This window comes from Glandiceps talaboti, chromosome 8 (genome assembly GCF_964340395.1).
Source record: "Glandiceps talaboti chromosome 8, keGlaTala1.1, whole genome shotgun sequence".
NCBI classification, from domain to species: domain Eukaryota; kingdom Metazoa; phylum Hemichordata; class Enteropneusta; family Spengelidae; genus Glandiceps; species Glandiceps talaboti.
This window is the reverse complement of record NC_135556.1, coordinates 7,290,001-7,313,272: the sequence shown is the minus strand read 5'-3', so window position 1 is coordinate 7,313,272 and position 23,272 is coordinate 7,290,001. Positions and strand designations below refer to the sequence as shown.

The 23,272-nt window shown below is 35.9% G+C and overlaps 1 protein-coding gene and 1 long non-coding RNA gene across 4 annotated transcripts in view; both read right to left on the bottom strand.

Annotated features, from left to right (window-relative positions):
* Positions 1 to 1,759: 1,759 nt before the first annotated feature.
* Positions 1,760 to 19,524, bottom strand: LOC144439522 (TNF receptor-associated factor 2-like). Of its 3 annotated transcripts, XM_078128819.1 has the most exons (9): positions 15,588 to 15,637; positions 15,053 to 15,139; positions 8,446 to 8,636; positions 8,262 to 8,340; positions 7,450 to 7,551; positions 6,820 to 6,984; positions 6,201 to 6,272; positions 5,850 to 5,936; positions 1,760 to 5,267 (listed from the first exon to the last, which is right to left on the bottom strand). In XM_078128819.1, exons 3-9 carry the CDS (start codon positions 8,607 to 8,609, stop codon positions 4,248 to 4,250), a joined length of 1,689 nt encoding a protein of 562 aa, XP_077984945.1. In that variant the 5' UTR covers positions 8,610 to 8,636; positions 15,053 to 15,139; positions 15,588 to 15,637; the 3' UTR covers positions 1,760 to 4,247. The 3 variants fall into 3 exon arrangements, with proteins under 3 accessions (XP_077984945.1, XP_077984946.1, XP_077984944.1); XM_078128820.1 differs by lacking the exons at positions 15,053 to 15,139; positions 15,588 to 15,637 and adding an exon at positions 11,227 to 11,467; XM_078128818.1 differs by lacking the exons at positions 1,760 to 5,267; positions 5,850 to 5,936; positions 6,201 to 6,272; ... (2 more) ...; positions 8,262 to 8,340; positions 8,446 to 8,636 and adding exons at positions 13,526 to 14,645; positions 16,032 to 16,130; positions 16,433 to 16,496; ... (1 more) ...; positions 18,240 to 18,440; positions 19,420 to 19,524 and having other exon boundaries at positions 15,588 to 15,830.
* An 882-nt stretch (positions 19,525 to 20,406) lies between these two features.
* The window catches only part of LOC144438484 (uncharacterized), a 4,645-nt gene continuing 1,779 nt past the window's right edge, over positions 20,407 to 23,272 (bottom strand). The window contains exon 3 of the long non-coding RNA XR_013481065.1: positions 20,407 to 21,158. This is a non-coding gene — a long non-coding RNA (uncharacterized LOC144438484). The remainder of the gene's footprint in view (positions 21,159 to 23,272) is intronic.

The following is a 23,272-nucleotide window of genomic DNA, read 5'->3' as shown; positions in this document are numbered from 1 at the left end:
TAAAGAAAGAAAACATAAACAATACTTAAAAACAACAATTTGTAAACAAGTGTGGCCAATTTCAAGCCCCTTTGGCTTTGCGTAGACTTGAAGTTAGAAACTCCTAAGTTTATACTGGAGACTCGGATGTTTTGTTGAGTGTTACAGCCCGGATTGACTATTATAGTTTGCTATGCTGCAGCTCCATTTGCCCTACATTTTAACAGACGTTCCAACCATTATATCGTACTCGACCAGAATTACAATGGACCATACAGGTATAACTATGTCCTAACACAATACCCACGCCACAGTCAGTATTAGAAAACTAGTCTCGTGTGACGTCGACCTGAGCCGCACACTGGCAAGCATTCTTTAACGTGTCAGAAAACGCATTTGTGAATTTTATACTGGCATCAAGTTTTGCTTGCCTATCCACCTTCTGACAGCAATATCCGAATCAGAGAATTTTTTTATTATTGCCTACTTACCTAGACACCAGACGGCTAGTGTTGTAACGGCTAACTGCGGAGGAGGACAGTCCAGAAAGATTGGCTGAACCACATAATTTGCAAAGGTTATACACATTATTGCTTGCTTAGCAGGCACTACAACAATATATTGTGTCCAGTTTTGAAGAAATGCTAATAATGGCCCGAAAGCTTCAAATATATAGGTATAATCTCCTCCAGACTTGCCGAACGTGGCGCCCAATTCTGCATAAGATAGACCACCGAGGATTGCGAGAATCCCAGCTAAGACCCAGATAACCAACGACAGGCCAACCGAACCGCTTGCCTTTAAGACACCTTTTGGAGATATAAATATACCAGATCCAATGATAGTTCCAACAATTAAGGCGATGCAGACAAGCAGGTTCATTTGACGTTTTAGTACAACTTTATCGTCTGCTTGAATTGATCTCTTGGAATCTTCCTCCTCATTAGTGCTGGCTGAAATGACATCATGTTGTCTTTGCGCCATATTGGTCGGGTCTTACTGTTTCAGAATAAATGCCAACTCCAGTTTTTGTGAATAGGAAATGGTCACGCCAATCACGGGTCAATAACGATATTGTCCTGGAACGAAACAGGTCAGGTTGTGTAGTATGTGTGTGTTGGGGGGGGGGGGGAGTGTACGAAGTACGGCGCTCGTCAGTTTAATGGGGAATAGGTTAGTCACTTTCAACAGCACGAGAGGTTGTTTTATTTACAACCTCAGTACTATTGACATGCTTGAAATTAAACTTTATATTTTGAAATTCAGTAAATGGTACTCCAATGTCTATGCAAAATTTAATTGTTATGTACCTGAGGAGAAAATAATTTGGTTGCTTTTTGATCACGTTCCCCTGTTCTATTCATGAACCCTCCTGTTGTCTTTTGATTAGATTGCCACGGTACGATATTGGTACCACCTCCATTTTTGGACTGAGAAGTTTGGCCTTTGCATATATTAGTCTGTCTGTCTGTCTGTCTGTCTGTCTGTCTGTCTGTCTGTCTGTCTGTCTGTCTGTCTGTCTGTCTATCTGTCTCTCTGTCTGTCTGTCTGTCTGTCTGTCTGTCTGTCTGTCTATGTATGTCCGTCTGTCTATCTATCTATCTATCTATATATCTATCTATCTATCTGTATATATGCCTGCCTGTCTGTCTGTCTGTCTGTCTGTCTGTCTGTCTGTCTGTCTGCATTACATTACATAGCAAGTTATTGTTACGGAAATAATTCACATAATACAGCTTATACAAATAAAATATATTTATAAAAGCTTTATTGCAGGACATTGCATTTACAGTGTAGATAAATCATTTTTAGAAGGTACTATTGTTCACATAAATGTACTTTGTCGGTAATTGTGGTATAGTATAGTTTTTAATTAGACACACAAAATATGTAAATAACAATTAGCAACACAATAGATAAAATACTTTCAATTTGAATTCTTAAATTTCCGAGACATTTGACCTTTGTTCCGTATGTACATATGTTGATGCATAATTGACATGAAAATGGAAAAAATGCCTCAGAAAAGGGCAAGTCAAATTTCTAATATGAAACATAAATAAATCAAAATAAAGAATCTACCACAGTGGCAACAAAATTCCATACAATAAATCATATATGCATATATCGATAAAACAATTGAAAAGTGGATGGTCTCAGAAGTCAATGCTAAAGGTTTCGCAATATGGTCTCTGAAGAAGTCAACTCTAGAGGTATCCTACAATTCTCAATAGCTTTCAATCTGTTAGTTACATGACACCGCATGACGTCAGAACATAAATAATATACAGAGTATATGTCGTGTTAAATATATAAATAAAGTGATATATGATCAAATTCATGCCAAGTAATTTCAGAAATATACAAAACATGTATAATTAGGCGAACAAAATAAGTGTGTTTTTTCGATAACATGACCTCAGAAAATAGTATAGGTAGTCGAGATTTTATTTTATTTCATTTTATCATTTTTATTTTTGACAAAATATTGCTTCGACCTAAAAACCAAACTCGGTCAGACTACCTCTACTGTGATAGTTTGACGAAATGCGTACAGACATCACTTGGGTAAGAAACAGGTGTGCAAGAAAATCAGAGATTTTTTTTTTAAATATAAAATATTTTTAAATATTCAAAAAAAATGTTTGGGGTCAGTGGCTTAAACTAGGGTCAGGTCAGGTTATCGGAAACTCACATTTTGTTTTATTTTTCCTTAAGTCTTCGGAAAAGTTCCATCATCAACAGTTTGTAAATAGATAAAACAGACTGTAAATAGTAATACTGATTTTCTATAAAAGTGAAATACATTGTAAATAGTTGGTGATATTTTCTGCTAATTATAAATCAATGTTATAATACCACTATTATCCGTCGTTTGTGGTGTTTTATTGTTTGCGCACAAACAAGTTCAAGTTGAGATATTCACTAAAACAAATGTTCGGTTTTGCTTCAAGACCCCGACAGCGTCGTATTCGACCAACTGTACAAAGTCTGTTATCAATATAACGGATTACGTTTTATAAATCATACTGAAATAAATATATATAAAATGTTACATATAATATATGATATAAAATAGTTTATAATTGTATAAATTATGTTAAAATACTTTTCAAATATGAAATATGAATATGATCACAAATAAATAAGACTTTCATTGACATAGTTTAATAATTATGTCAGTGGATCCAAATATTGTAAATATTGAAGATCGAGTGGATATTGAATTGACTATGTACAAGTTTATAATGTAAATAAGGCTCATCACGTACAAAAAAGTGTGCTTTGACAGTAACTGCAGCGTAAATATCAATCAGACGACTTTATGTAAATAACTATGGAAACCAAAAACTGATGAAATATTTTCCGAAATTTCCTTGTTACTGACCAAGATAAATTAGCCACTGTTTTGTATGTAAATATGTTGAGGCATAATGACTTAAAGGGGTACAAGCTGAGTATATATATGTATGTGGGCATAGGTTTTGCAATATATTTAAAAGGTACTTGTAGTATTGTACCTACTGAAGTACACTTGACCATCACTTGCAAATTACTGAACTAAGACCTAATATTAAGATATAACCTATAAACGATCAAATGACGTAATTTATTATACATATAAAAAATGTTCAGGTAATCCGTAATATATGCAATCAGCTGTTCTAAAAATGCCAGAAGACAATTGTAATGTTGTTATAGGAAGACATGTATCGTCACTAACATTAAACTGCTATATGGTTTTCCGACTTTCTTTCACTTATTTTTACTTAAGTTGAAGGTTATGAACTCAGCATGTGTAACATCAACTAAAATATATAAATACTGTCAGATTAACAGGGAAAATAAAACAAAAGAAAAACAACCACGCACTGTCAAGAAAACCTCATCTATAATTTATATACGACAAAACAAATTGCATTATGTATTTATTTATATATGATAAAAGTTTATATTTTTTTATATTTTTGGATGTAATTCTTTTGGCAGTGTCATGTTAGGAAAGTTATCAATACATATAGTTTGTAAATGAATGCAGTAAATGGTAAACGATAGTACTATGGTCCACGGATGGCCTATTGATCAAATTTCTGCCAAACCAATGTTATAATACCCTAGGTCACGAGTTACGTTTTATAGCTAAATTATCCTCATTTGAAAAATTCATCAGAATCAATTTAGTTTGTTTGTTTGTTTGTTTGTTTTTGTTTGTTTGTTTCAAGACATTGACAGCTCAGTCAGTTGCTATTGAAACATCTAAATGCTTATCAATTGATGTCACTTGTATCTACAAAAATCTTGAGGAATGCTACGTCATCCTTCACGTAAGAATGACGTGGATTGTCTAACTGTGTCAAAGGCATAAAAAGTGGACACCCACTGGCGATGTTGAGGTCATTCTGGGGTCTTTTGAAAGAATTAGAAGTTGGGTCGGGTCTGAAAGCATCGATGACGTCCTCTCTGTTGTTTTGGTCTACCCACATTAGCGTCACTTTCTGACGAAACGGCCACCTCAACAACGCGTCGAATTCTCCCTTCATGATGACGAAGAAAAGTGACACGTGGTTTCCTTTGCCCATACCATCTCCGTTCAAGTAGATCCTAGCACACATCTTGTAACCATGGCGACTTGTATAGAAACAAGGTGAATAAATAGAAGTAGTTCTGCCGTTGATGGCGTCCTGACGTTTACGTGAAAAATTTGAGATCTTCCACACCAGCACCCCATCATATGTAGCCATCTCCAGACTTTGGATACGTAAGTCCTGTTCTGCAAGCGTGACATCTTTGATAGCTATAATTCTATCTTGACCTTTCACCTTTCTTTCCAAGCTCTCGATAATCGCTTTATCTTTCTTAGCCTGTTTCTGTAGTGATTGCACGTTGTCAGCGGCTTTCTCAAGCTCATTATTAAGAACCGCTATTATTCCTTCTATAGTAGATATTTTGGTACCGGAGACAGTAACCATACTTTTCAGGCCCTGTACAAGTTTTTCTAATTTAGACATTGCAGTGATGGACTCTTCTGAAACAGCGCCGATCGCATTGTTGTTGTTTGAAGATTTCATAATACTCTTTACCTTTGCCTCCAATTCCTCGCTGCTTTTTGCAAGTTTTTCCATCTTCTTTGACTGTTGCTCTGAGGTTAATTTTAGGTTTTCAACCATTTCTTGGTTACCTTCCATACCTTGGATCATGGTCAGGAATGGTATGAGGGTTTGCATTAACATCAACAGATGGTTACCCAAGTACGCCTTCTTGTGTTCACTCGTCTTCCCTTTCTCTACCTATGATTAAAAAAGCAAAAAATATAGAGATAACAACTTTTTACAAAATAGTACAAGGTATCTAATGTATCAAAACGTTCGTTTCTTGACAAGCATCAAATTATAAACTCAGTCTAGCTCAGGGATACTCAGGGATATATTTCGTGAAATACTAACGTTTTTGGGAACAACAGTTGAGTGAAAACATATATAAAACGCATCTTTTCTTAGGCCATCATCTACAAAATCATGAGTCAAATAAATGAAAAGATAATACGTCCACATATTTAGCTCTGTCCGACTGCAATTATTTTGGGTAACTATTAATTGTCCCCCCCCCTCCCCACCACTCCACAGGTTCATATCCCCCTTCGGTCCACGCACAAAGACACATTTATAATCAAATTACATTTGGGTACTCCGTCTGTCCTTGAGACAAAGAAACGCCTCTTCCACTGACCTAACATTGAAAAGATAGGAACATTAGATATTTCAGGAATATAATCATCACTTTCAGACACCCACTCATCAAACTACCACCATCATATCACCTATTAACCCGTTGTTTGGTATTAATGCTACCCTCCCTTTTTTCAAACTTACCATTTGCTGGCACCCGACGGCTCGAAACTCACAAAACATAACCTTCCGTTCACAGTCACCCGTTTGTTGATCAACATGCGCTGGCATCTGTAATTAAAATAAAATACAGCATAGTCACCATAACATTTCAATCTTTTGACATGATTGTACAGATTTGTTTACAGATAAGAACAAGTTACTATGGCAACAAGACGTCAGGTTGTTCTTGTAAGATATACCAAATAAAAAAAAGGTGGAGAAAGAATATTTTCCATGTGATGACAAAATCGTCGTCAATTAAGCTGTGTAACTGAAATCAATAAATAATATAACACAAAACGTTTAGAGTATCTGTTGAATAAATTAATTTACCCTCTGTCTGGTTATAACTTTGTGACAGAACTCACAGGTCATAGGATAATCTGGGCATACTTCAAAATGATTCTATGAAAAATCAGAAATGAAACAGAAACGTTATTATATTATTCATGTGTATACATGCATATTATATTTACATTAATCGATTGCAATATACAGTTATGAATATTCATATCAAACGAACATGATATGTCTCTCTGTTAATGTGAACAATTAATACATAATAAAGTAATTAAAAATTGAAAAGCATACGAAAATGTCCTATTCGTTTGCAAAGCATCATCTCGTCGATGACTATGTTTTATTCTCATATCGTTAGTTTATCGCTACTTTATGCTCATATTCCAATTGAATCGTTTCGCAAGACGTTTTCAATTCCTCCTACCTTACAGTTATTATCCGTTTATTTTTTTTTTGTCATTATTAATAATTCTTAATACTAATCTCAACATTTTAGCTATCCCCATACTGAGTTGTTGTCGTTTCAAGTCAAATCATTATGTTCTCGCGATCGATGATTTAATCAAAACACCTTTATGCCTAGCTGAGTGACCTTTGAACCCGATAGGTCATATTACAGTCGATTTCATCACAGTAGTTATTGTTAACCTACCTGTTGTTCTTTAAAGGTGACGTCATCGTCACAGTGCGGGCATTTCACAATCCGCATAATACAGTCCTTTTGGAGATGTTCTGACAGTTTTCCGCGTTGAATTGATTTACCGCAGCCATTTCTGTTGATGCAAGATATTTCTTCGAAGGGGCAGCTATCGATGTGCTAAAAACAAAACAAAATTATCGAAACGTCAAATATCCTGTAATACCTGACAACTCTCCCTTCCCCTCACCCCCTCCTCTTAATTACCAGTCTACGAAAAATAAGTGTTATGTCTTAGATCTAAAAAAAAAAAAAATTACAACTGTTTAATGATATGGGACACTTGCTCTGTGCATAATTTCAATATATTGTCTGAAGATAAAGAATGTATAAAATTAAAGCAGTCACTTGCTATCACGTGATAACAAACTTATCAAAGATATCGTCAGGCTCTTTATAAACCAAGACGCTCGGTATTATTATAAATTGCATACCGACTTCTTTAATTAACAAAGTACAGCGTTGTGCAATTACTTAGTAAATCTGACGGTTATACTCTCTGTGAAGGGTTATAATACCACGTGTAGTTTTCAGTACGTATACTCTGTTGACTTATACATTAACATTCCAGATACCATACTTTACCTTTTCATAGTCTTTGAAGAGTCCGGTCCACTTGCATCCTTTATTTGAACATCTTATACTTTCATCTCGGAGTTCTCTTCTTATAGCTCTATCCACGTACATCTATTAAAATCGAAGAAAATTAGATATTTAAGACGTTTGTGAACATGATGAACATGATGAACATGATGAACATATGATCTAAGATACCAAATGCAATATTTGTGAACGATTCAAGTTTTCTTTATATTTTCAAATATTTTCAATTCAAAATGATCTTTTTTTGCGATGAAACTTAATATGATTACATACGTGTTGTTAAATGTATACATACATGTAGATGACAATAATTTTCGCCTTCATAGCTTTGGCATTGAGAATACTGGAGAGTTTTAATATGTTTTAGTGTATCAAATGTGTTTGATGATATCTGCAAATGTTGTCGACGTCCTTTACATGTGTCTCTCCTATTTAGTACATGTCATTCACAAACATGCCATGGTATTCACATGTATATACGTATATAGTGCTCAATCTGGGGTTGAATTGATTTTATTTTCTCGTCTCGCTACGTAGCGGATGGTAGCGAAGGTAGCAAAGTAAAATGATTGTCAAATTACCAAAACATAGCCTGAGATATTAATGCTCCATATATATAGATGTCGTAGGAACTACGTTTTTGTTCACATGACGCTGTATTTCTTGACAGGTAGGGCCAGCCCCCCCCCCCCCCCAACAGAAACCAATAATATTGATACTAATAACAACAATGACAACGACAACATCAAAATCAACAAAAAATATATATAACAGCAATGAAAGACGTGACGTACCTGATCAAAACTGATGAGAGAATCATCAACGCCTTCCTCCAAACAAGCTATACAGACGGGTTCACTCCCATTTACGTTTCTGCGAGTAGATGAATAAAAAAATTAAAGAATGGACTTATGAAAAATACAATTTTTGGATAGTCGATACGTAATTTTAAATAACTATGAGTTTAATTATACTTACCTCATCATATCATCAAAGCACTGTCTACAATACCGATGTCCGCAAAATGTCTGCACAGGTTGACGTAAAATGAATTTGCATTTGTTACATAAGAACTTTTCAGCCGGTGTTGCCAGCAGACTTGTGGGATACCCAACGGATGAGTTCTCATGACGTGCGGCCATGATGAAATGTAGTGTAGTAATCTAGATCTGTCGGTTGAAGCACAGTTTTTAAAGCATTAGAATTGCACAACATTTAGTAACAGATATTGGATTGAAGGCGTGCAAACATTAGAAGGGGACTTCCAACACCGGCTCATAATACAATGTATTTTGTCATTTTAATTTAGCCAAGAACTATGCAATTCTTTTCAAATTTGTTTAAATTTCTCAGAATTCCTTGCTCACGACAACAATTTCACAACCTTATTCATAATTGCATGTAATGTAATTACTTACAACTTATGTAATGTAACTTGAAGTTTTCACATCATCTCGTTTTATCCTTTTCAAATTGTTGGTTTACATACGTTAATAAATCCATTCTCATGTTCCAATGAGAATTTACTTGTAAAGAACATCGAATATTGACTTGTATGAATCTTAAGATTATGACGGGTCCGGTGATGTTGTAGTTTAGTGCTATCTAAGACCACTAGACATTGTCTAAGAGTTGTTTTGAATCACTGTCTACAGAACTATGTATCTGTACTATTGCGCAATGTCAGGGTCATCGACCCATTTCTTAGCCTGACCTAGATCACTGCAAAGTGGTCTGAGATAAGACCAAGATGCAAATATGAATTGTCGTGATGAACAATACTTTAAGGTATATAGACTTTTTAAAAAACCGCCTTTTTCTATGAACTTATATTACATGACTCGCAATGTATAGATCGGCTCTTGTTATGCTACAATTCTTTAAAGTAAATTTTGACGAGATGGTTTTGTTTTTGTTGGGTTTTTGTATTTTGTGTAGGGTCTTTAAAATAACGATATAAGCAGCGTAGTTGCTGATCCCCAGTACGAGTACCTATCTAGTCTTGTAATCCATAACACCGCCGGATCCGCGGGTTCGGAAAGTTTCCGAATAAAGCCGAAGGTGATGGCAGTACTTGGTCTGTCCGGGTGGGCTAGCACCCGCGAAATCGCCTTCAGTCATGAAATCCCCGGAATAACCAGGGGGTTTAACTTGGTCGCTAGAACTTTCATTCAATTATGACACAAATACTAGTAACAGTGTCGCTTCTCGATTCTATATTGCCAATATAGTCACTCTATATTGTGATATCACTCGAGCACCTTAGGAATAAGCGGCTGAACCACGCTGAATGCTATGGTTCATCACTGCCTACTCCCCTGCTCGAGATTCGGTCTTTTCCCGTTTCAATATATTTGTCGTCTCGATCCGGTTCCAGTCTACATCGAGTTCCAGTCTGGCATTTATCAAATGAAACGTTACGTTTAAATATACTTACAATATGCTTACATGTGCATAAAATAGTATCTATTCTTAGGAAGTGACGTCATGGTGTCGTTCAAACTTAAATTATGCCAAATCATCATTTCATGTCACAGTGTTTAATTTACATACCACTTGACGTACGTCGTGTCACTTCGCCCTCAGGCTCAAGGGTCTTTATCTTTGCTTTCAACATGAGGGCGCTCGACACGGCTTGACGAACTACATTTAATACACGGTATTAATAGTCTGGATGCCAACTGTGGTACTAAACCACTGTGAGTGGACGTTTAGTAGTAACGATTCTGTATAGGAACTAGACTAACAAAGTACATGCTTTCAGTAATTTCACTAGTGATAATAGTGAACCCAGCAAAGCCACAGTTGAAATATTTGTCTGGTGCCTCCACTTTAGAGAACGAACATTTAAAAGATGTAACACTTTTAGAAATTGTTTAAAGGGAATGTAATTACCGAAGTAATCATACAATATCGAATATCGGTCCGTTACATGAGTTGCCCATTTAATAAATTTCCCTGAGGAGAGACATTGAAAACATTGATAATAGACCATTTATATTTTATATAAGTACATTGCCATTGTCAATACTTACTAGCTTCTTGTACATTTCATGTTCAATATTTTCTACGTTACAACAATATATATTTGTATCGTTGAGTTTGTTTGTTTGTTTATTTTCAGGTATTATCGTATAAGGCCATTATACATGCATCTACATGTGTTGAAAAAAAATATCACCACGCACGACAACGAAATTTTCATTGATATAATTTAAGAAGTCGAAGTGTTGTTACCGAGCTATCAGTTATGGAATGCGTATCAATTACCCTAGATTCAATTTCTGACGAGAAAATATTTATTACTTTAAAGATTTCCTGACCTTCTATTTTAGACTTGTTTTCATGTCATGGGCAGACCGTCACAATATATTAGACATGCGCGTACTCATTTCGATCATAGCTAAGTTTGGTTTTTAGTAGTTTGGAAATGTAGTGTGAAGTATTACAACGTTTACCAACAAAGTCACGAGAAACAAACACGCGTCGGAATATGATCGCCCTCAGTGTTACCACAGCGGACAGTTTTAAACAAGGGACATTAATATTACATAATGTAGCAGAGCTCTGTAATTTTGTATGTTTGAATTTAACCGATATTAGTATTCTACTTTAATATGTTGATTGTGATTGTTTATGTGGTTTAAAATATATACCACCATTAGTAATTACTCTGTATAGGCGGTTTGAACTCAGTGTAGCTAAAGGTGAGTGTATGCACTAGTTTCTAGCCTGGTCATGGTGTTATTTTGTACTTACTCGTACCACTAGAAGTATGTGAATAAGTTAGATTCTGACGACAATTTATTGGCACTTTTAGCGTGTTCGGTGTCCGCATACAACCTGACTCAACATCTATTGGGACGAAAGCTCTCGTCAGTAGTGGTCTAGTACGTCGCTTATCGTTTGAGTTTTTGCCAAGTCACACCACTTTGGGATGAAAGTTCGTCGAAGGCTTATCGTTTGAGTCTTTGCCAAGTCACACCAGTGTGGGATGGAAGTACAATGTCCGAATGACTCATACGTGTAGGAACCATTGCTTATGTTAGCATAATGTACTAAAAATAGCCATGACGTATCGTTTCTTTGTCACATGAGTTTATAAAAATAACTATGACGTATTGTTTACATTGACCTTTGCCCTAGCAGTACGCGTGTACGAAAGGTCAACATAAGTATGCCAACAAGTCTATACATGCATGCTGAGACTCTCAACGCCCGTGTAGTATGTGTATTTATGTTATTTATATTCAATAGACCAAATACAATAAAATCATCTGTATTTCTGATAAGCCGACCGATCTAGTTTAAGCCACCGTTTAACCATTTTATAACTTTGAGAACTCCATTATCGTCTTGACCTACATGTAACTTACGTCTCAGTGTTTTCTCAGTTATTCTGTGACACCTCAGTGTACATATTTCCTTATAAACTGTCAAAGAATACACACATACACACTCGTTCAATAAAAACAAAACATTAAAACCACTTTTCAAATATTATTTATTTATTTTGCATTACATTCAGACAAAATTTTACTAATTCTAATTTACAACTGCACTGAGATCTTCCGATCAATGGAGACGCTGACGGCTTGTCTGTATATTCCCATGTGGAAGGGAAAAAGAAAGAAAGGAGGCAAAACAACACCCTATTCTTTCTTTGCATCATAAAAATAGCCAATGGTATCTCTTTTCTAATTAGTTTTCCTTTTTTTCGTAAAAATATAGAACGTGAATATATTTAAAATTCAAGTGATTATAAGATAACGGGTTTCTGTTGCACAAAAATATGAAAATGTACTTTTTATAATAATGAAAAAGTTCGAATTCGTATCCTTTTTGTACGTTTACTCTTATCGAAAACTAAGCAAGTTTTTTTATGGATGCGCTCAATTTGTTTTTTGTTTTTAGGGTTTTATTTTATTTTATTTTATTTTTTTTTATTTATTTTTTTGGGGGGGGGCGTTGTTTTTATTTTGTTTTTTCTTTCATTTCAATTATTCACTATTAGGTTTACTCTCAGACTAGACTACCTAAACCCTCTAAATTACACCCATTAATATAAAATGTCCTACATAAGTGCTATTCTCTTCTTCAGAATCTATAATTTTTATAAAAGCGTTCGTGTTTACTAATTATATCATTAAAAGAAAAAGAAAATCAGTGATGCGTATTTGAGAAATGGTAATCCAAGCAACAGCGGAGTCATTTGTGGTGATGACATAAAAATAAAACAAATTGTATACATTTATACAGGTACAACCATTCCAAATATATTTACACACATATCATGTATATGATCATTATGTTGTTCTAAAAAGGTTTGTCCCTGAAAAGTTTAGTATAGTATAAAAGATACTGAACAAAACAGTTTTTCTTGAGAGCCGTTACAGGACCAGTGGCATGTGACACATAGTGTCTCTTCGTGTTGTAGTCCTTACATGGAGGGGGCCGGGAAAGGAAATCACGGGTCAGTTCTCTTGAAAAATTATATGAGGTATGTCATGCAGTGCTCTTTGAGTTTAAGTTATATGCTGTCATATTTATTTCTAGTTAAATAGATGCTCGTTATTTTGAACACTCGACGGTTGAAAACTAATTTTATCGACAGAGGTGTCAGCTGATGAGCTGATTTTATTTTGAATCAGTAGGGCATAACTTATTAACAGACGATTGATCGGTGCCAGCACCATTTCTTTCTCATAAACTTAGTTTCAAACTTCGCCAGAAAAAAAACACATCAAAAATAAATAAATAAATAAACATATGACAAGGTACATTTACAGGTAGTCATAAATTATGACACACATACACACACACATATACATACATACATACATACATACATACATACATACATACATACATCCATGTACATACATACATACTTACATACATGCAAACACACATACATTTTTACATACATACATACATACATACATACATACATACATACATACATACACACATACATACACCCACACATACATACATACATACATACATACATACATACATACATACATACATACATACATACATACATACATACACATTCTAGTTACAGAATGGCATCTTTCACTTCGAAATTCGAATAGTTCCTACCCTGTCTGATCTTGCTAGCATGCAACTGATAGAATAGTGGTGAACTTTATTTAGCCAAGATCCGATGTATCAACAATGATTTTAATGAAAGCAGCATCATCCTTCACATACGCATGGCGAGAGCTATCAAGTTGTGATATTGGCATGAATAGAGGGCACCCACTAGCAATGTTCATGTCATGTTTAGGTCTTTGGAACGAGCTAGATGTAGGATCTGGTCTAAATGCATCTATAACGTGTTCCCTGTTATTCTGATCTAACCACATGAATGTCACCTTCTGGCGGAATGGCCATCTTAAGAGAGCATCGTTATGACTTCGCATGATTACAAAGAACAGAGACACGTGATTTCCTTTACCCATCCCGTCCCCATTTAGGTATATCCTTGAACACATTTTGTAGCCATGACGACTAGTATAGAAACATGGAGAGTAGATGGAAGTTGTTTTGCCACTTCTTGCTTCCTGGATTCTCCTATTAAAGTCACTGATTTTCCAGATCATCACCCCATCATACGACGCCAGTTCTAGAGACTGGATACGGAGATCTTGTTCCGCAAGGGCAACATCTTTAAGCGCAATGATTCTATCCTGCGCTTTTATTTTCCTCTCAAGCGCTTCAATTGATTCTCTATCTTGTTGACGCTTTCTCTCAAGTATTTGTACACTTTGACCATCTCTCTCAATTTGACTATTTAACACGGCCACTATGCCCTCATAAGTTGAGACTTTAGTGTCTAGAACTGAACACAATTTCTTAGTTTCGTCTACTTTTCCAGAAAGGCTTTTTAGCATTGACTCAAGCTGACCTACATTTTTCGGTTGCGTCCTACATTCTACTGTATCTGCTTGCATTTTCTGAGTTCTCTCTTGTAGTGATTTAAGAGTTTCCTGCAAGTTAGTTAATTGTATATCGTATGATTTTGTTTGTTCACATAGCTTTTCTATATTACCTCTGTCACTTTCAGCTTGTCCTATAACTGATTTTATGTCCATTATACAATTACAAAGCAGGTTCTGGTGATCTACGACCGATTCCTCACAGTGTATATCTCGACCTTCTTGCTTCATCTAAATAAAAAGAAATGCTAGTGTTGGTGATGTTTGTAGGCTTCGATGATTGCGATTATATGCATTTTGACATTGTGTACTAAGTCTCGCCAAGGGGTAAGCTCGACGCAAGTATGTTTATCCAGAAAAAATTATATTAAAGTCTAGAGATTTCCAGACTTCTTGATGTTTTAATGTAAGGTAAGATTTAAGACTGTTTGATAAATACTGCAAGTTTGCTGAACCGATGACATTCTGTTAACAGGGCGAAAGCTGAGTCAGAACGTTTGGACACCCTTTGAGTCCCGTCAAGTGGTTTTTTTTTGAGATCATATATCGAGTATATTTTACATATGATGGGAGTTTTACGTAGTCCAGCACAAGTCATGGAAAATTCCACATCAAAGAAATTTGATTTTTAAGCTTACCAAAACTGTGCAGCCCACCGAATGATAAGGACACGCAACTGGTCTGTTACTACAATCTCCTTTTTCTGGATCCTGGTGATGTTTTAGCTGTAAACATGCGAATAGTGGATTGACGTGTTAATATGTGTTCAACAATGCATCCAGAGTTCAATGAACTCAGTGGAACCTGGTGTGTACATTGCTTTGATATGTTGAAGAATAAAACATTTCAGTAACACTTTTTTGTGATTGATGTACGGAGTAAGTGACCTGTCATTGCGAGGTGTAAAATGTGCGATGTTTGGTGATATTTCCATAACACATTGGGTAAAATGGTTAGGTATACAAGCGAGTTGTTGTCTGCGATTTTACATCGAGTGGTTACAATCGATATAAGAATTATGGTGGTGGCTAAGAGTAAGTTTCATATAGGTTGCAGTAAATCGCGATCAAGCAAGGTATGTTTATCTTCACGGTATAAAGTGCAAATGTTGATGTTTCCGCTTTCTTATTTTGTTCAAAACCAAGCCAGCAATACAAATTCTAAAATATATACCTGTATTCTAGGAAGTCTCACTTGTCGACAAAACCGACAGTCTTCGACGAATTCGTCGCAATTGTCTTGATGTTTCCGCAACTCTTTGAAAGGGAGTTCATTCTTACAGAAGCTACACTTAGTCATTCTCATCGGACAGTTTTTCTCGAGATGCTGCGACAAGTTTTTCCGTTTTACTATAGCCCCGCAGCCATCCCGGTGTATGCATATTATCCGTTCGTGTTCGCATGTACCACTGTGTTGCTGTGACAATAAAATGTGTATCACAAAAAATATGTGAATAACGACATCTCACGTTCACGGTGAACAGTTACAAAGTGACGGTTGTCGGCAACCAGTGTGCTGATGTACAAAATTTTCCACTAGTATATTTAAATTAAACAAAGATGTGGTATTTCTTTATGAATAAGAAAGAAAACGACAATTTCTGAATGTAGTATTTACCTGATAGTCTTTAAAAATCCCTTTCCAATCACATGAATCATTGATGCACTGCACCGCAAACCGACTTAAGTCTCTGCTTATTGCTCTATCGGGATGCATCTAACGGGAAGGAAATAAAAAGGATCATCATCATCATCATCATCATCATCATCATCATCATCATCATCATCATACATCATCATCATCATCATCATCATCATCATCATCATCATCATTATCATCACCATCACCACCACCACCACCACCATCATCATCATCATCATCATCATCATCATCATCATTATCTTTTTTTCAATAACCAGTATATCTGCCTTGGAAATCAGACTATTTCAGATCAAAAGCCATGGTTTGCCTGACCATTAATAGATTGTTTATAACTATATAGGGTATGATATACTTACCTCTTTCCTATTGAGATAAGAATCCATTATTTCCTCTTTTTCGCAGCCTTTGCAAGGGACTGGGCTGAAATGAAGTGAAAAAGTTACTGTTATTGATTAATTGATTGATTGATTGATTGATTGATTGATTGATTGTAAGCAATCCTTTTTAATCACAGTTCTCAGACCTCCCTCATTACCCTGTGGTGTCAATCCACAATTATACCGTGAGCTAGAAAAGTGAGAACTTGTTATAACTATTGACAATAAAGGTAGGTTGTTGGCTGACAATATTCAACGACTTTGGTCATAAGTAGTCTTTACACTGGCACCACTCCCTTGGGAGATTTTTTAAGTGTCATAATCTTCAAATATTCACTTTTTAGTTTTAGTTTTATAATTAAGGAAATTGTTGTTCTCAACTTTTTCTCCCTCACTACTACTGAGTCATCGCCCAAGGTCTGACAATTACCTGACTGTTTTATAATCTCTCATTCTGGTTAACATTTCATGCAAAATAATGAAATTATAAAAAAAAATATGTCATTCGAATAAAGACTAGCAACTCTAGGTCATAAGTCTCAGTACTATTTTGTCCCCCAAATATCACGAATGTTGGAACAATATTTTCAATATTTTCAGTCCACCCTTCTGTCTCTTTAATCTCAAACGCAAATATTTGTCGTAACGAATGTGTTTAAACTTTGTCATTCATGTTAATGCTGGTGTTAAATTCCTCATTATCTACTAACCCATTGTCACTGCCAAGCTGTTCGTCAAAGCACAACCGACAGTATCGATGGCCGCAGTACGTTTGGATTGGCTCTCTAAGCACCAAATCACAATCAATACATAGATATTTACTATCAGGATTTTTAGCGAAAATGTTTCTTGGATATCCCGCTGGTTTTGGTAAAAATGTTGATGAAGTAGTGGTATATTTGGCAGAACCGGGCTGAGTCCAAATGTAAGCCATTATACTGTAAGGGAAACAGAATTATTTGTCAGGAAAAGAAACGGCAGAGTATTTCCATTTCATGATTACGCTACCATTGTGTGACAAATAATGACAGTGATGCCTAGTCTCAAAACTCTAAATATGGGAATGAGGAACTGATAATAAACTCATTATAGCGTGATCAACATCACGATGTATATCTCTCTCTTTACTCGATCTGTTGTACCGATAGTAGAGCAGAAAAATACACTTAATATCGTTGTAAAACAATGCGTTACAAACTTACATGTATTGGACATAATTCACCACAGTTCGCATTATTTAGCCTTTTTCGTACACCTATCTGCGATCATGTTGACTTAACGCTACAAAATGTTATTTGAATCATGATTCTGGAACGATTTCAGTTAAAATGCCCGAGTTGTATAGTTGCTGTTGCTGGTACATTTTGTTGCAATATCGAGTGCTGAATTTACAGATAGGCTCAAATAAAAGAAAATGTGTATTGTATGGGTAGATCGATGGACAGGCTCACGATTAATTGTGGTGATTATTGTGTCACCTTTAACATTTATTGCCATTGCCTGTGTTATGCATCAATATGTAAATGTTGATGTGTATAGCTAGAATGTCGACAGTCGTTCGCGCATATTTTGGTACGTTTGATCGTTGCCTCGCTCCGATCCGGGGCAATACTATAACCACGTACTGATTGAACAGCGAGTGCACTCGCAGTTCCTATCACTGGAAGTACGCATTAGTATTCAGTGCTACGGAGTGAGGCGACGACTTTGTTTTAGATGAAACGTAGCAAAAAAGGCATGAACGACTGTGGACAGTCTGGTGTATAGTTAACTGTTATATACTTACGAATGCGTTATGCAGGTACGACAGATCCACTACACTGGATAAGCTATAATAGAGACGAAGTCTGATTATAGTATTATAGCTTATCAATGTTGGAGTTACAGCTTCTCGATCAATCTCCACAATTCAACGACTTCTGGTTGTATCTTTCACAAGGGCCGCGATAGGCTTCCCTCCGAGGATCTGTCGACCGAATAAAAGGACCTGGAAAGGCATAACAATAAGGACTTTACATTAATAAGGCAAAAGAGACAGGCTGGGGATTTCAGTAATTATGCTATACAAATACAATTAATTCAGTTTAAGTCTAGTTCTCTTTGTTCTGTTTGTGCTGCTCTCAACGTGTAAGCGTCTATGTACTGGGATATTTAATGCCTGAAGAATTCACGATCATATTTGCAGTTTTTCTCTGGCAGTCTTTTGGTGACTCGTGCTACCCATATTTAAAATGTGTTTGGAACGAGCAGCGTAGTAGACGTAATGAACTAGCGCCCTCACGCTGTGACTATGAATTTCCAATAGCTTAGGGGTGTCTATTTGTATAAATCAAAATAACTTATGGACCTTTAACCTCACACATCAGACCACTAGGTAATATTAAGGGAAAACCATTGCTAATTTGGGAAATTACGTTACTTACATACCTACCACATCAGACCAGCATAGAATTACGAGATACTTCCCATTTTTGGGGGGTGAAACATGCAAAATGCTCGGAAAATAACAATTACTGCACTATCAAAATTGTAGGACTATGAAGTTGTGAACAACTGCTGTTCGATTTGACATTATACCCTTATTGCAATATGAGGCGTCTGATTTAAGACAGTAATTATATATATGTTTAGAAGAAATTACATATCAAACCTATATATTTATGAAATCAAGTCAAGTCAAGTAAGCTTAGTTATTACCATTGTGTTACTCTAGTTTATATGTTTACTTTGTTTTAGCAACAAACACTAATTGCAGAAAATCCAATGAAGAAATGTAGTTTTCTTAACGGATGCTATGAAAATTATATTCTTTTCTGTAGTTGAAACGTTAAAAAAGAGATAAAATGATGACAGTTTTCACTTCAACGTGTAATGAATTTGTACACATGCGTGATATTGCTAGTGAAAGTGTGTGTGTGTATAATTAAATAAGAAAAAGAATAAAAATCAACAGTACGATAACTTACCGTGTATATCGCAGAAACAGGCAATGTAATGATATACGTGGTTGTGCGTCGCGTTTAAATACTACTGTATACTAAGTATCACGTGATTGGAAACGTGTCCATATATGGCGCATGTCCACATCACACAGGAGACCACTAATACTATAAACAGACAATGCAATTAATTGTCATACCCACATACATACACACACACATACATACATACATACATACATACATACCCACATACATACATACATACATACATACATACATACATACATACATACATACATACATACATACATACATACATACATACATATAGACACACACATACATACATACATACATACATACATACATACATACATACATACATACATACATACATACATACATACATACATACATACATACATACATACATGCATGCATACATACATGCATGCATGCATACATACATACATACATACATACATACATACATACATACATACATACATACATACATACAAACATACATACATACATACACACATACACACATGCACACATATACATGCATACATGCATACATACATACATACATACATACATACATACATACATACATACATACATACATACATACATACATACATACATACATACATACATACAGAGTTGTCTGATGATCGCACTATGCGTGAAACTCCGACTTACAACCAAGAAAGAGTTCCAGAACTATCAAAACTATTGCGCTCTGCCACTGCGGTATAGAGCACTGTCTTAGCAGATTGATACTCACCGAGTTACACTAAGATTAATACTCACCGAGTTACATACATACATACATACATACATACATACATACATACATACATACATACATACATACATACACACATATACACGCATACATGCATACATACATACATACATACATACATACATACATACATACATCCATACATGCATACATACATACATACATACACACATATATACATATCTGTTGTGTCCCAAATATACTTAAGAAAGCGATCATCATTCCTGTGCCAAAGCGTTCACCGGTTACTTGTTTAAACGACTATCGTCCAGTTGCGTTAACATCGATAGTTATGAAATGTTTAGAGACTCTAGTAAGTCAGTACATTACATCTAAACTCCCACCGTCTCTTGATCCATACCAATTTGCTTATAGAAAGAACAGATCAGTTGAGGATGCAATGTAACGAGCTTCCTTGACCAGAAAATATCTAACTATTCCAGACTTTTATTCATCGATTACAGCTCAGCTTTCAATACAATTTCACCCTTTAGATTATATGACAAACTAATATCGCTGGGACTTACTGCTAGTATCTGTAAATGGGTGATACATTTTTTATTAGATCGATCACAAGTTGTTAAAATTGGAAATAATTATTCGAAATCTCTAGTTCTTAATACTGGTACACCTCAAGGTTGTAATTTGTCGCCAATGTTATACTCATTATTAACCCATGATTGTGTTACTGTGTCTGATAATAATTTTATCATCAAATTTGCTGATGACACCACCGTGGGCGGATTAATAAACTTCATATCGTACTGAAGTGAACTATATCATAACATGGTGCTCTGAAAACAATCTTGAACTGAATGTCAAAAAGACCAAAGAGATTATTGTGGACTTTCGAAGGAATCCATCTGATATTGTTCCTCTAGTCATCAACAATTCAGAGGTTGAAATAGTGCAGTATTTTAAGTTTCTCGGTGTTTGCCTCTCAGCCGATCTGAAATGGGAAATCAATACTGATCATATTGTGAAGAAAGCACAGAAAAGATTGTTCTTCTTAAGACGATTGAGCAGTTTCCGTGTCAGCCAGGGACTGTTGATTAAGTTCTACCGAGCGGTGATTGAGAGTGTCCTGACACTGTCAATCATCGTTTGGTGGTGGGGCAATGCCACAGTTGATGACCAGAAACGCCTCAATCGAATCGTTAACACTGCCAGTAGCATCATTGGGTGCCAACATCCTTCTTTTAATGAGTTGAATTGTACAACGCTCAAGTAAAGAAAAGAGCTCAGTTAATTGTAAAAAACGATTTCCATCCAGCACGTAATTTATTCCAACTTATGCGCTCAGGCGAGTGGTACCGTTCAATCAAATTAGGTTCTAATCGCACATTGTTTAGCTTTTATCCAACTGCAGTCCGCACTCTTAATGAATCAATTTAAGTTCTCTGTTAACGCATCAATCTCGTGTTAGGAGTCCTCTACAGAATATTGTTTTTGTAAATTTTTCATTACACGCAAAATCAATGCACATTTCATTATATATGTATCAGTATATATATGACACAATAAAACACATATCATATCACACATCATACATAGACCGGCTAGAATGTCAACTTTCGCACTATTGACGCTGCATATAAATATAATTGAGACTGCTATAGTGCAAATCAATTGTTACTTTCATTAAATGTATACTTCTATTTAAAATACATCTTGAATAGATTGTTGAGCACATAATTTCTGTAAAATAACTTCCACACTCATCCCAACATTATAGGGTATTTCGGAGAAGTATAGACCAAAATCTCATCAAAGTAGAAAATGACATCGATATCACCCTGCGATGATTATATCTGAATGACCTCAATCCGGGTGACATATACACCAAATGTCAGACAAAGTGTCGAGCGGTTTCAAAGAAAAACGCAAAAGTAAGAAAAGTTTATGACTGGACAAACGGATGGACGAACACTGACGACAACCATTCATCTAAATAGTTTTTTTTTGTTTTTTTTAATATTTGTGTTATGCAGACAAATACACACAAACACACAAATGCTACAGAGATCCATTCAGGTTTTGGGACTACGTGACAGGGCTATGTAGCACGCTCTATAGCACGTTGCTGTGGAACTGTCAAGGCTTTCCCAGTCAGCCCCAGAGTCACCCAGGCCCGGCAAACATAGCACCTGCGGGCTCCGTGTGAGTAATCATCCCCGACTTTTCGAGTCATTACTCCAGGAGTCCCCCCAAATTCGCACTCGTCTTGTGACTCGACTGAGTGATACAGCCTACCCATCGAGTCTGTAGAACAACCCACCCTGGGTTTGGGTCGGTCACAGAAAAATCCCCTGTTTCCAGTGGGATTCGAACCCGTGACCTCCCGACTGCTGTGCGCTAACCACTACGCTACAGGGAGCCGGTTTTATTCATCTAAATACTTTGTGGTGTCATTAATGACGGTGGAAATGAAATAAAATTTACCGTGCCCTGCTATGAAAAAGATTAGATAATACAAACGCGCGCAATTGTTAACACTGATCATGATGAACAATTTTGGGTCACAAAAATGGGTAAATTTGCTCTGACCAAAACATTTCATAGTACACCCATGTAATGTAGTCTACCGCTTCCCTCAGGATAATTAAGCGGGGGACGATGAAATCCGTCATCAAAAGCAGGGTCACAAAGAGTAATACAATACTATTAACAGAACGACTACAATCGTTCCATTATGTGGGTGTTCTATCAGAACACTTGTAAAGCATTCCTTCACAGATAACTAGTTATCTGTGATTCCTTGCATGACAAGAAAAATCAAGATACAGACTAGAAAATTTATTCTATTCTAAACCTTTTCTTCTTAGGGCTATCACCGTGATAGTGCTCATATAAAATCATAAACATAAAATCTACCAACACAGTGTCATTACCCCTGCCGATATTGTTTCATGCAGAAAGTGATGTGTTTGCTATCATATATAGTTTAAGTTGCAGATATAATTTTGACCGCAAGTTTAGGGAGCCTCCAGTAATTACAGGGGGAGGAATCAAGCCTGGTCAGTGGCATAAAAATGTTACCCTTCCCCTAGTCCATTGTACTAA